Below are 14,753 nucleotides of genomic sequence, written 5' to 3' on the forward strand. Positions count from 1 at the left end.
GAATCTTTTATAATGGGTAGTGAGCAAACCTGCTGTTTGCTCAGGAAGGAGGCACTACGTCTATTTTCCAAGATTGTTCACTTATACAAAAACCCTTGAAAAGTCAGGGTCTCTGCTTTCAAGACATGCATAAACACAAAAGGCCCAAGGAGAATTGTCTCCCAACAAGCTCATTCTCCTTAAATTTACTGAAAGCATTTGTAGCCACCATGGCTCTTGATTGCAAAATTCAAAAGCTCCCTCTGGTTGATTTAAAGAGAAAGAATAGCGAGAGCTCACAGAATGACCAAAAGACTTGAGAACTGGATAGGAATGAAGGAAGGGTGGAGAATAAGAACATAGTCAAGATCGCATTACAGGAACAATTCACTTTGGAGGCCACTGCTGGGGGTCACCCATGGGCACTGGCACCATGAGCAATCTCAGTGAGACACTCACTAAGATTTAATGCCCCTGGCAGGCACATCTAAACCAGTGAGCCTGTGCTATGGCCTTTAGGGAGCATCCCACCAAGACACCACAACAGACTGTCCCCTGGCATGGTCATTCTTCTCATCCTGCTTCCCCAACCCTAATCTGCCCAGTAGCCATCCATCCTTAGGATGTGCATTCCCTCTTCCCAAGGCTATTTTGGGTTTTCTGGGACCTTCATAAAAAGTCAGATTTTCAAACAACCCATACTAGCATTAAAGCACACTAAAATTTATTTTATTTATTTTTTTTATTTTTGAGATAGAGTCTTGCTTTGTTGCCCAGGATGGAGTGCAGTGGTGTGATCTCAGCTCACTGCAACCTTTGCCTCCTGGGTTCAAGCGATTCTCCTGCCTCAACCTCCTGAGTAGCTGGGATTACAGGCGTGTGCCACCATGTCCAGCTAATTTTTGGATTCTTCGTAGAGACGGGGTTTCACCCTGTTGGCGAGGCTGGTCTCGAACTCCTGACCTCAAGTGATCTGCCTGCCTCCACCTCCCAAAGTGCTGGGATTACAGATGTGAGCCACCGTGCCCAGCCAGCACACTAGAAATTGATCTCACAGAGGACTAGTACAGTCTTCATTGAAAACATGAGAGCAAGCAGGTAATCCCACTGGCCCCAGGAACATATGCATGCCTCCGGCGTTCAGACATCAGCTTGGGAGACCTCTTGAGAGGGGCGAAACTGGGAATGAGTGAAAACTCAGAATTGACTGAATCTCTGTCCAAAAGAGACTGTTTGAAACCAGAAGAGAATGGGCTATATTTTATTGGCAAGCTCAAGCATTATTTTCTGTTATTTATGGAAATCATACCTAAAGGACAAGACAAAGTCAGTTATCACAGGTAAAGCTATAATTTTTTCATATTAAATTTTAACTTTTGAAATTAATAGTATAAATAGCTCCTTAACTTCTAATAGGTGTAACACAGAAATGCAATATCAGTTTTGGCTGGGCCATAAATATAACTTAAGAGAAAATAATATCTAAGTGGGGCACAGTGAGGGGAACCCATAGTCCCAGCAACTCAGGAGGCTGAGATGGGAAAATCACTTGAGGCCAGGAATTTGAAGCTGCAGTGCACAACAATTGTGCCTGTGAATAGCCACTGCACTCCAGCCTGGGCAACAGAGCAAGACCCCCGTCTCTTAAAAAAAATTATTAAGAACAATAATCCAGTAAGATAGTATGTAAGTGCTACTTGATTGGGAATATTTGTAACAACATCTTACATTTGTCTAGAGAAAAGGAATGGGGCCTCCTAAACTTAGAGCATCATGTCAGTGAAGATGTAACAGGCTAGTAAAATCTATAATGCCTAACTAATAATAGCTCAAACTTTATAAAATGTATTAATTTACTTAGTAAGGGGCTCCAGGATTGGTTCAGTGTCTTGCTGGAGTTATTAAGGGCCCTGCTTATTCTCACTTTTCCTCTTTGCCTTCTTTGTCTCCTCTTGGTTACAAAATGGCTGCTGCAGATCCGGACATTGCGGCTTCATGCAACTGTGACCAAAGTGGGAAGAAAAGGAATGGCAGAGACTTCTCAGAAACTCTCCAACAGACTTGTCTTTGAATCTCGTTGGCCAGAACTGAGGCACATACCCATTCCTGAACCAACTTATGGCAAAAAGAGGGTTGTCAAGATTGTCCTAGACCAGTTGTAACTGATACCTTTGATCAAGTGGGACTCATGGAGTATAGTTATAAAACAATTTCATTTTTGTCTCCTACAGTCTTTTGATTTTATTTTATTTTATTTTTATTTATTTATTTTGAGACAGAGTCTCCCTTTGTTGCCCAGGCTGGAATGCAGTGGCTAATTCTCCTGCCTCCTCCTGAGTAGCTGGGATTACAGGTGCCCGCCACCAAACCCAGCTAGTTTTTATATTTTTAGTAGAGACAGGATTTCACCATGTTGTCCAGGCTGTTCTCGAACTCCTGACCTCAAGTGATCTGCCCGCCTTGGCTTCCTAAAGTGCTGGGATGACAAGCATGAGTCACTGCGTCCGGCCCAGTCTTTTTAAACATGCTCAAGGGAGGAAAATACTTCTTCCCTTGTCCCTGGAGAACAACTCAGACAGGCCCTATGACTTATTCTGAGTCCTCTTAGGAAATAGAAAATCCTGAGGCTTGCCACAGCCAGTGACCTGCAAATAGGATAGTGTGGGAGGCAGAAGACATGGTCCCTCTACCCTCTTTCCCAGCCTGTCTTTTCTCCTCAGCTGCCCAGCTACTGGTCTCTGTCTTTCCCTGCCCCAATCCATGGAATTCCTTGGATACAGGCTACACTGAATTCTGGGGTCCCTTATTCCCTCTGTAATCCTTAGGAGTCTAATCAGGAACCAACCAGATGATGATCCACTTCCAGCTTCCTATCCACTGAGGCCAGTCCACTTTCCAGGAGGGTCCATTAATGTTTTGTGTTTGTGGTGTGAGCCACCGCAACTGGCCTATCTTTCTATTAATTAAGGTGTTCTCCGCTGGGCACAGTGGCTCAAGCCTGTAATCCCAGCACTTTGGGAGGCCAAGGTGGGCGGATCACTTGAGCTCAGGAGTTCGAGACCATCCTGGTCAACATGGCGAAACCCTGTCTCTACTAAAAATACAAAATTAGCCAGGCGTGGTGGTGTACCTGTAATCTCAGCTACTCAGGAGGCTGAGGCAGGAGAATTGCTTGAACCCGAGAGGCAGAGGTTGCAATGAGCCAAGATCATTCCTCTGCACTCCAGCCTGGGTGACAGAGCGAGACTCTGTCTAAAAAAAAAAAAAAAAAGAGGGACCTGGTCTGTTCTGTCCTCTCTGTTCTACTTCACTGCAGCCTGAGGACAAAGTTCTGGGAGGTCGGCATTGACTATGTAGGTAACAACAATGGCCTAAAGAGGCAGCAAGAAAGGAAGCAAGTGCCTGGAAAACTTCATGGAGCAGAGCCACGTGCCTACTTTGGATCATCTGTCTCTAAGAGAGAGAAATAAACTTTTCTCTTGTGTGAGCCACTGTTTTCAGTGGCCTTTTTGTTATATATAGCAGCTTAGCTTGGCCCTAACTAATAAAGGGAGATACGTGACTGCCTCTATTGCAGAAAGGCTTTCCCTGTGTAATAGGAATGCATCCCCCAAATCTTCGCCATCTGATTGGGAAAAGAACCTGGCCCTATAGCTCCAATTTTAAAAGCCCAGGGAAGGGCTGTTTGGACTAGCTGAGTCCTATGCTTACCTCCTAGATTAGTGGCTCTCAGTGGGGAGGCAGAGGGACATTGCCCCCCCAGGGACATTGTTCCCCAGAAGACATTGCCAAATGTTAATGTCTGGGGGCAGGGGGCCAGGCATGGTGGCTCATGCCTGTAATCCTAGCACTTTGGGAGGTCAAGGTGGGTGGATTGCCTGAGCTCAGGAGTTTGAGACCAGCCTGGGGACATGGTGGAACCCCATCTCTACTAAAATACAAAAAATTAGCCAGGCGTGGTGGTGTGTGCCTGTAATCCCAGCTACTCAGGAGTCTGAAAGAGGAGAATCGCTTGAACCCGGGAGGTGGGAGTTGCAGTGAGCCAAGATTGTGCCATGGCACTCCAGCCTAGGCAACAGAACGAGACTCCGTCTCAAAAAATAAATAAATAAATAAATAAATAACAAAAAATAAAAATAAAAATAATAATGGGGGCAGGGGTGCTACTGGCTTTTGGTGGGTAGTGGCCAGGGATGCTGCTGAATGTCCTACAATGCCCAGGACAACCTCCACAGCACAAGAATTATTTCACCTAAGATGTTAATAGTGCCAAGGTCAAGGAACCCTATTTTGGACCAATCCTATTAACTTTTCAAGGGTTACATGGAATGTGACTACTTGTCATCACCTCCATAGGCACCACTTGGTTTAAGACACCCTTGCTGTGCCTTGGATGACTGCAGTAGCCTAACTGTCCCCCTGATTCTGCACTTGCCCCTGCAGTTCTTCACACAGCAGCCTGAATCAGAGCATGTCCCTACTCTTCTCAAAACACTCTAGAGCACTTTTCATTTCACTCAGAGAAAAAGTCAGACTCTTTAGAGTCACCTGCAAGGCCCTGCATGATCTAGGACCTCGTTTCCTAGATTCTTTTTTTTTTTTTTTTTGAGACGGAGTCTGGCTCTGTCGCCCAGGCTGGAGTACAGTGGCCGGATCTCAGCTCACTGCAAGCTCCGCCTCCCGGGTTTACACCATTCTCCTGCCTCAGCCTCCGTAGTAGCTGGGACTACAGGCGCCCGCCACCTTGCCCGGCTAGTTTTTTGTATTTTCAGTAGAGACGGGGTTTCACCGTATTAGCCAGGATGGTCTCGATCTGCTGACCTCGTGATCCGCCCGTCTCGGCCTCCCAAAGTGCTGGGATTACAGGCTTGAGCCACCGCTCCCGGCCTCGTTTCCTAGATTCTTATCCTACATACCCTACCTTTCTTTGGGATTCTTCTACCTTTCTTCTCCTTTTACTCTTTTTCTCCTTCTCTTCTTCTTCGACAGGATCTCACTCTGTTGTGGTACAGTCACAGCTCACTACAACTTCAACCTCCTGGGCTCAAGCAATTCTCCTGCAAACCTCCCATGTAGCTGGGATCACAGGTGTGTGCCAACCACGCCTGGCTAACTTTTTTTGTTTTTTGGGTTTTTTTTTTTGAGACAGAGTCTCGCTCTGTCGCCCAGGCTGGAGTACAGTGGCGTGATCTCGGCTCACTGCAAGCTCTGCCTCCCAGGTTCACGCCACTCTCCTGCTTCAGCCTCCCGCATAGCTGGGACTACAGGCGCCTGCCACCAAGCTCAGCTAATTTTTTTTTGTAGTTTTAGTAGAGACGGGGTTTCACCGTGTTACCCAGGATGGTCTCGATCTCTTGACCTTGTGATCCACCCGCCTCGGCCTCCCAAAGTGCTGGGATTACAGACGTGAGCCACCACGCCTGGCCACGCCTGGTTAACTTTTCTAAAAAGTTTTTCTGCAGGGCAGTCCTTGCCTGCTGGGAAGGGTTAACAAGGAGTGTTTGTAGCAGCCACGGTCTCCAAGGAGAGGGGAGGAAAGCAGAGTGGGGAGGCCGGCAGCCACCCCAGGCTCCATGGCCGCAGCCAGCAGAGGGTAGGAGGCAGCCAGCTTGATCTGTCCAGCTCTGGGGAAAGAGAGGAGTGTCCTCACCTCCACCCGGCCTGAGAAGGGTGAACTCTGAGTGGACTGGGCAGCCTGAGAGCAAGGTCGCTGCAGGGCCACCAGGGAAAGCTGTGGCAAGGACTGAGGAATGTGGGGGAGCAGGGGCTGGGCCTGGCCTGGCAGCTGAAGCCAGTGGCAAGTAGCAGCGAGTACAGGGGCTCTCAGCGAGTACAGGGGAACCTCAGAATCAGGGAGAACCCAGCCGAACCCCAGCAGTGGTGGGAGGAGAGAGGCGGCAGTGGGAGAGGGGAGGTGCCCACCTCCTCCGCTGCTGGGGTCCAGCCATGTCCCAGCCTGCGGGAGGCAGGAGGAGGCCCGGGACCCTAGAGCCACCTGTGTGCAGCATCCGGCCTTTCAAGTCCAGCGAGCAGTACCTGGAGGCCATGAAGGAAGACCTGGCTGAATGGCTTCACGACCTCTATGGGCTGGACATCGACTCGACCAACTTCCTGCAGGTGCTGGAGACGGGCCTGGTGCTGTGCCGGCATGCCAACGCTGTCACTGACGCTGCCCTGGCCTTCCTGGCTGAGGCACCTGCAGGAGCCCAGAAGATTCCCATGCCCCGGGTCGGGGTCTCCTGCAATGGGGCCGCCCAGCCAGGCACCTTCCAGGCCAGGGACAATGTCTCCAACTTCATCCAGTGGTGTCGAAAGGAGATGGGTATCCAAGGTAACCACGCTGCACCCCCTTCCCCATCCCAGATGCTTATCTTGGGGGGTATTCATCTTTTCTAAAATGCACAGGCTAGGTCTGGGGGGCAGGAGCCTGGGTCCTCACTCTAGATTTGCCTTGAACCACCTCTTTTTTTCATGCCTCAATTTCCCCACTTCATAGTAAATCCTCAATAAATAAATATGTTGATGATTGACAAATGTTGATGATTACTTCAGTAAGCATGTGTCAAGCACCTCTTCTGTGCTGAGCACTTTGCTGGGCACCAAGGACACAGAGGAAAGAGACCCAGCGCCCAGTGAATTCATGGTCTAGCAAGAGAGGCAGAAGGCCAGGTGCAGTGGCTCACGCCTGTAATCCCAACACCTTCGGAGGCTGAGATGGGTGGATCGCCTAAGGTCAGGAGTTCAAGACCAGCCCGGCCTAACATGGCAAAACCCTGTCTCTACTAAAAATACAAAAATTAGCTGGGCATGGTGGCAGGCTGAGATAGGAGAATTGCCTGAACCCAGGAGGCAGAGGTTGCAGTGAGCTCAGATGGCGCCACTGCACTCCAACCTGGGTGACAGAGGGAGAGTCTGTCTCAAAAAAAAAAAAAAAAAAAAGACAGAGAGAGAGAGGCAAAGGGATAGACATGTAAATTGAAGGCCTGAAGTAGAGGTGTAGTGCTGGGAGCCACGGGAGGAAATAGCAGCCTGATTAGGTGGAATGGGGCCGAGAAAGGTTGCCTCATAAAGGAAGGAGATTTGGCCTGAGTGTTTTTTTTGTTTTGTTTTGTTTTTGAGACTGAATCTCACTCTATCACGCAGGCTGGAGTACAGTGGCGTGATCTTGGCTTACTGCAACCTCCACCTCCTGGGTTCAAGCGATTACTTGTGCCTCCTGAGTGGCTGGGATTACAGGCGCCCACCACCACGCCTGGCTAATTTTTGCATTTTTAGTAGAGATGGGGTTTCACTATGTTGGCCAGGCTGGTCTCAAACTCCTGACCTCAAGCGATCCACCCGCCTTGGCCTCCCAAAGTGCTGGGATTACAGGTGTGAGCCACCACACCCGGCTGGCCTGAGTCTTGAGGAATAAATATAATTTTGTAGGAAGGGAATTCTAAGCAGGGGGGATGACAGGGGCAAAGGTGCAGAAAAAGCACAGTGTGTGAATGACGGGGGGGAGCCTGGTGGTGAGGACACAGGGCTAGGATGAGGAGAGAACACAGGAGGAGACAGATAGGATGATGCCAGGGAGGGGCACCATCATGCTGGGGCTTTTAGGGTTCAGGGAGTGACATGTCAGGATCCTTCATCTCCTTGGCCTTGAAACCAGGAATGGGATAAGACTGGATGTTGCGCCATCCTCCTGGCCAAAGGTGGCAGGGGTGAGACTGGGGAAAGGATGAGGCCTGGGCTACTGGCTGGTGGCTGGGCACTGAGGAGCAGAATTGGAAGGTTAATAGAAGCTAGTGCTTTAAGGAATGCTTGCATGTGCAGAACATTGTGAATGGTTAACAACTGTTAGCATATCCAATCTTTACAACAACCCCATGAAACAGACGACATCCTCATTTTACAGAAGAGGAAACTGAGGCTCAGGGTCTAGCTCAAGGTCTTGCGGTTGGTAGTGAGTCAGGACTCCAGCCTTAGTGGTTGGCTCCAGAGCATGTCCTCAGCATGCCTGGTTGGGCCTGGGTGGGAGCTGAGTTTGAGATGCCTGGCTGAGATTGGAGGGGAGAGGCCTGGGTGGAAAGTGGAACAAACCACTTCCTGCTCCTGGACCCACCCAGGCAAACTAAGTGGGGAGAGGGGAAGATGGAGCTCATCCTTCTCTCACTCACATTCTCAGCCAGTCTCCAGGTGCCTTTGCTTTGCTGTCACCTCTTCCCACCCGCAGCCTGTCCTGTGAGATGGGCCGCGTGTCTGTACCCAGCACCTGAGCAATTCTGCCCAGACCCCTCCTAGGGGGCTGACTTGACTCCAAGATTCTGAGACCCAAACCACTCCCCATGTGACATGTCAGGATCCTTGCTGCCCCAGACCGGGGATGACCCCAGGGCTTTCCTCCCTGCTCGCCCCTGCCCGGAGGCTCAGGTCCTCTGGGGGCTCACGCTGCTTCTGCCCTTTTCTCCCCGCCTCCATTCCAGAGGTGCTGATGTTCGAGACGGAAGACTTGGTGCAGCGCAAGAACGTGAAGAACGTGGTGCTGTGTTTGCTGGAGCTGGGCCGCCGGGCGTGGCGCTTTGGCGTTGCGGCGCCCACCCTCGTGCAGCTGGAGGAGGAGATCCAGGAGGAGGTGCGGAGGGAGCTGGCCCTGCCCCCGCCCGATCCCTTGCCGCCAGCGCCCCCCAGGCGCCAGCCCTGCCACTTCCGGAACCTGGACCAGATGGTGAGGGGCTCTGCACACGCCCTCAGGGCCCCCTTCCCTTTGTCCTTCGTGCTCCTCTTCCCAATCCCACTCCAGTCCCCTCTAATCCACCCGCTTCTTGATCTCCACTGTCCACCCTGACACGAATTCACTGTGTGGCTTTAAGGCACGGTTCCACTCTGAGCCTCAACCTTAACCACCCATAGTAATTAATGGCCATGTCATTTCTCAAGCGTTCTTACCAGCCCAGCACTGGATGAACCTCTCATTTAACCCCTGCTGGGACAGTTTTGAAGAACATCGACCGTGGCACTCTCTGAGACACCTTGGTTCAAGTCTTAGTTCCACTGCTTTGCAGCTTGCGTGACTTTGGGCAAATTATTTAACCTCTCTGTATCTGGCTTCCCTTATCTGCAGCATGAGGACAGTAACAGCATTTACCATCATTTAAACGAACCAGCACATACAAAGTGCTTGGAACAGGGTCTGCACAGAGGGTCCCTTCACAGCAGTTAGTTCTGTGTGGTTAACCCCTGGGGAAAATGGAGCTCAGGCAGGTTTCTTAATGAAAAGCCTATGATGCGGTGGATGCAGGGCACTGACCCGAGCCTGTCAGATCCCACAGTCCCCCCGTGACACTGCGCTGCTTCCATCAGCTGACCCATGAGGGCTCTGGACCTCATGGTAGGTAGGTCCATGGGTGACCACCCAGGTCTCGTTCTCACTGGGTCATTTACAGCCCTATCTACTCCCTCCTTGCTTCTCAGCCCCCAGCCCTGACCTCAGCAGAAACCTCAGGGGTGACTGTGGGGGCAGGTAGGCCCCCCATTTTGACCCAGAGTGGGGAAAAGAGAGGGCTGAGTTCACCACCTGCCCGCAGGTGCAGAACCTTGTGAGCCACTGCACGTGCCCGGTGCAGTTCTCCATGGTCAAAGTGTCTGAGGGGAAGTACCGTGTGGGCGACTCCAACACCCTCATCTTCATCCGGGTAAGTCCAGGCTGGGGGTCAAGGGACCCCCAGAATAGGGTTTCCTTGCCCAGGCTTGGGACAATGACAGTAAGTCCCCCAGAATATGGGACTTTGCCCAGGGTTAAGGACAATGACAGTAAGTCATCATTCACCCCAAGCCATCAGGCCTTGGAGCTCTCCTTCTCTCCCTGGGAGAATTCCAGGAGATCCCTGGCAAAGGTGACAAGACTATCTCTTCCTCCCATCAGGGCAGCCAGAGCCACCACCCTCCCTCTCCTCCACCATAGCCTAGTCTAGAGCGTGTTCTGAGGCGGAGTGGGGTACGGAGAAGGGTGCTCACACTTTTCCATTCCACTCCACCCACAGGCTTGATTAGAGGAAGCGGCTCGAGAACCCCAAGTTTGGTTTCAGTGTGTGGCCCCAGCCACACGGACCCCATACATAATTCCACCCCCACCACTTGCCTGGGGGTACGTTCAGCAGAGTGAGTAGCAGCACAGGTCTGAAATGTGCCTCCCACCCCAATACCTGGCCTCACCAGAAACAATCTGTACCCATGGAGTGGCTAGCAGCTTGGGTCATGGCCCAGCCCTTTCCTGGGGCACAGGCCACACCTGGGAGCAGAGCCAGCTTTCTGGGTCCTCCCCTAGACCTGAGGCAACAGCCCTGTGATGCAGATAGGGGCAAGAACTTGTGGCCCCACTTTCCAAGACAGGAAGCTGAAGCTTGAAGAGACATGTGACTCGCCTGAGGGTGGAATGGGATCAGGACTCCCATGAGCTCTCCCACACAGGCCACAGAGGCAAAGCCAGTGGCATTAGGGCCCCATTTTGGACACAGGCATGTGCAGATGCAAAACCGTTTACAGTGAAAGGAGCGCTCTGGGGGCAGCCTCTACAATGCTTTTGGGATCCCTTGTCCAGTTGTGGGACAGCTTTCAGCCTGGCCCCTACCCTTGACCGCATGTGTTATCTGATGCCAGTCACGGAGGAGGAGATTCGGGCTGCCTTTTTACGGCACACACATACATCTATGTGTGGATGAGTACATGGATGAGAGCATCCCTGAGTGGGTGCCGGAAGCCCGCAAGCTGGTCCAGGAAGAGAGGCTGCCCTCCACCCTGCCCTCAACCTCACCCTTGCCCCCTCAGATCCTCCGGAACAATGTGATGGTACGTGTAGGGGGCGGCTGGGACACGCTGGGCCATTATCTGGACAAACATGACCCCTGCCGCTGCACATCCCTCTGTGAGTCCCCTGAGAGTCCTCTCCCTGTGGGGTTGGTTGGAAAGGCATAACTCTGGGTTGGGAGGCTGGAGGCAGAGGTGGGAGGTATGTCTGATCTCCAGGGGTAAGAGGTATGTGGGGAGGCTGGAGGAAGGAGGGCAGTAGTCGGGCACAGTACAGTACTAAATGTCACCACAAGATGGTGTGTAACACACGCAGAAGCAGCATTTGGCCAGGGTGCATTTTGGCAGAGCTTAGGTCTGGCTCTGGGATCCACAGTGTTGGTACCAAGTGTGACTTGGAAGGTCTTTAGTTCTTCCATAATCTCCATCAATGCCTCCAGCCACTCCAAATAAGCACATGCTCTAACGGAAAGTTGTGTACCTTCACTACAAACATAGCTTTAAACAAATCCCCCAGCTGGGTCCCCAAGCCCCTCCTGTAAAGAAACTCTGGTGTTGCCACTGTAGGTCCCACTGTTTTTAGTGTGGGGTTTGGGGCATGGGACCACTGGGGGAGGAACAATGGGCCCCATCAGCAGGAACTGAACTCTTCTCTCCTCTCCTTTCTCTGGGGCACTGTTGGTAGCACACAAGTCAGGCAACTTCCTGAAGCCCCCGGCCCCACCAGTGCAACATGAAGTAAGGGTGCAAGATGGACCCTCACAGACCCAGCCTACGATGACCATCAGCCGCTCACAGAGCCTGCCACCCCCCGTGGACTGGAAGACATATGCCTCTTCAGGCCGAAGGCTGAGGCCCCCCACCCCATCCTCCCCCAGACCCCGCAGGGAACGGGGAGCAGGGACGGGGGCCTCCAGAGAGATGGCACCATTCCTGAGGTATGGGGAAGAGATAGGGAAGGGGCTCTTTTTCCTTTGGAGTGCACATTCTCAGAGGCCACCACACTCCAAGATAAGAGGAGCAGATCCCCAGCAGTGACTCTATCCCGAGACCACAGGTGTTTGGAACCAGAAGCACACCCAGTACCTTTGGGATAACGTGGTTACTTCATATGCCTTCCCATTTCACAGATGAGGCTCAGAAATGGAACAGACTTACTCAAGGTTTCCTAGCATTTCACGGTAGAGCACAGACTAAGACAACCCGTACACTCCCCTCCGTCTCTCCACTGCCCTGCAACTGGTCTGGGGCCATCCCTTGAAGGCTCTGAAGTCACCTCAGGCCAGGATCAGGCTTCCTTCTATCTGCTACACAGGGAACAAGGGCGAATAGACTTAGGCAGTGACTGTCATAAGGAGGATTTCAAGGCAGTCAGGGAGGAGAGGGAGCACAGGTTTCATTCAGCGTGAAGTCGAGCTCCCTGGGTGTTCTCACTGGGGAAAGACCGTCACTTCCCAGAGCCAGGGACCACACTAGATGACCCTGCCGGCCTGATGAGTCTCCCTTTGCAGCCTTGTGATTCTCCCTTTCAGGTGCCAGGAGAGGTCTCTCACCCCATCTTGGAGGCAGCCGACAGCTGGGGACAGCCCACCCAGCCCCCAGTCCTCGTCTTCCCAAAAGGACCGAGGCCCACAGTGTACCTTGTCAGGAAAGAGGGAGGATAGAGACCCCGCTGAACTCCCCAGGGGAAGGATTCCCACATCTTGGGTTCATGAAAAAACAGACAGCCAGGGAACTGCTGCCCGGAACCCCACCCCACAAAGACTCCGAGACACTGAGGCCACCACCAAAGGGATATCAGCAAGAGGACTATCTCCCCTGCCTCGTTCCTGTAGCCCAGCCGAGCAACTGGGCCTCAGGCTGCCACTCCAGGATAAGGCCAAGGGTGCGTTCTTCCAGTTCAGGGAGCCAGAGTCTGTCTGTTCTCCAACCCCTGTCCGAGGCCTAACCAAGATGCCCATCCGGCTGCCCTCTGCTCGCCCCCCGACACCAGGAAGGAGCTTTCCTGGTGCTACAAGTAGAAGTCCCAGGACAGAACTTGGGAGAGACCCCATCTCACTAAGGGCCGTCACTGCAGACCTGGCTGGGTCCACGCATGGGGACTGCTCTGTGAAAGTGAGGCAGGAGGACCAGCAGTTGGACATCCAGCTCATGGCAGAGGCCAAAGAGTCCCGGGACCTGGGCCCACAGGAGCAGGAGGGGCGGTACACACCTCTGCCCCTGGGTAGGAACAAGGAGCAAGCCATCTACTGTAACCTCGAAGAGGAGATTTTGGGCAACATGAAGCTGCTAGAAGTTGGGAGTGCCTGTCTGCAGGGCACAAGGTCTGGGGTCATCCCTCACAGTGGGGTCTATGTCCCCAGCCTGGGTGGGCGGTGGCCTGAGCCTGGGGGTCCTTATGACAAAGTCATCCAAGAACTGGCTCAGGGCCCCCCACCCCTCCTTAAAGTGGACCTGGAAGACTGGAAGGCAGCCCCGACTGGCTCCCCTAAGCCAGCTGCTACCCCAGGACCGGGAAGCCTCAAAGGGAAGTTGGGAGCCATACAGAGTGGGCCCAGGACAAAGGCAAGCCTGAGTGCCAAGGGCAGCCACATGAGGAAGGTCCCACCTCAGGAAGGGCAGGACTGCTTGGCCCCTACTGCGTCTGCCAGCCCGGAGGCCCCCACACCTTCGCCCTTGGACCCCAACTCTGACAAAGTCAAGGCATGTCTGAGTGAGGGCAGGAGAACTCTCCGGAAGCCCAAGAGGATCCCGTCCATCTACAAGCTGAAGCTGAGACCCAGGATCCGGCCCCGAAGAGACCACAGGCCTGAGAAGCAGCCTTCACGAATCCCCAAGCCACTGGCCTATGTCTGCCTGGGTCCATCCAGGCCGCCCCGCAGGGACAGACTGTTGAGAGCTGTGCTGGGCAGCAAGGGAAGGGAGGCATCCTGGGTGGACGGAGCTTCAGTAGGTGAGCAGGAGGAGGAAGGAAAGGAGAAAGAGCCAGCCGCTCCATTGAACAGCAGGCCCCAGACTCCAGAGGACCTGCCACCTCACGGGCTTGATCAAGCTCCACTTCCATCTGAGGAGGAGTCCTGGGTCTGAGGCACATGAACGTGTGAGCGAGGAGGGAAGCAAAAAGAATGGCCATGTATACACTGGATTCACAGCTGCGGGAACAGAAGGGACGTTCCCTCATCTCCACAAAGGGCCTTGGGCAGGAGTGGGTCAGAAGACAAATATAGACTCCATCTGCTCATCTGAGCAAAGGGGCAACCCACTGCTCTCACTCCAACTCCAGAGGTAGGCTGGGGTGGTGAGACCATCCTATATCTCATGACTCTCCCTCAGAACATCTCCCCACACTCCTGGCCTCTGGCCCCTGGCCATGCCCACCTGTTTCCATAACTCCCATAAGTTATTAAACGCATGTGATTCTACCTTGAGCCCCAGCTTCTTTTTTTTTTTAAGTTTAGAAACAGAGTCTTGCTCTGTCACCCAGGCTGGAGTGCAGTGGCACTATCATGGTTCACTACAGCCTCGAACTCCCAGGCTTCAAGTGATCCTCTCACCTCAGTTTCCCAAGTAGCTGGGACTACAGGTAGGTGCCATGACACCTGGCTAATTTTATTTTATTTTTTAGAGATGGGGCCTTACTATGTTGTCCAGGCTGACCTCAAGCGATCCTCCTGCCTTGGTTTTCCAAAGCACTGGGATTAAAGATGTGAACAACTGAGCCCAACTCCCCCTACCCCCCAGCTTCTTGAGCCCCTCACTCTAGGACTGTGGTGGTGCGGGGAGGTATAGCTTCAGATGTTATACCACTGGAGGAGATGGGGACTAGGAGGAAGGAGTTGGTGTTGAGAGAGGCTTCCTCTTTTGAGGCTCAGCCAACCTTTACAGGCAGCCCCATCTTTCCTGGAAGTGGCTGGTGGGTCAGCACCACGGACAGAGACGTCCTGCCCTCAACACACACGCTCCTGGAAGGCACCCTTGCCCAAGAC

At 52.8% G+C, this 14,753-nt stretch overlaps 1 protein-coding gene across 1 annotated transcript; it reads left to right on the plus strand.

Annotated features, from left to right (window-relative positions):
- Positions 1-5,438: 5,438 nt before the first annotated feature.
- GAS2L2 (growth arrest specific 2 like 2) lies at positions 5,439-14,195 on the plus strand. Its single transcript, XM_033184143.1, has 6 exons — positions 5,439-6,310; positions 8,448-8,689; positions 9,549-9,656; positions 10,789-10,885; positions 11,453-11,705; positions 12,300-14,195. The coding sequence occupies exons 1-6, from the start codon at positions 5,926-5,928 to the stop codon at positions 13,852-13,854; spliced, it is 2,640 nt and encodes an 879-aa protein (XP_033040034.1). The 5' UTR covers positions 5,439-5,925; the 3' UTR covers positions 13,855-14,195.
- The last annotated feature ends 558 nt before the right edge of the window (positions 14,196-14,753 follow it).

This window comes from Trachypithecus francoisi, unplaced genomic scaffold (assembly GCF_009764315.1).
Source record: "Trachypithecus francoisi isolate TF-2019V2 unplaced genomic scaffold, Tfra_2.0 Lachesis_group20, whole genome shotgun sequence".
Lineage (NCBI taxonomy): Eukaryota > Metazoa > Chordata > Mammalia > Primates > Cercopithecidae > Trachypithecus > Trachypithecus francoisi.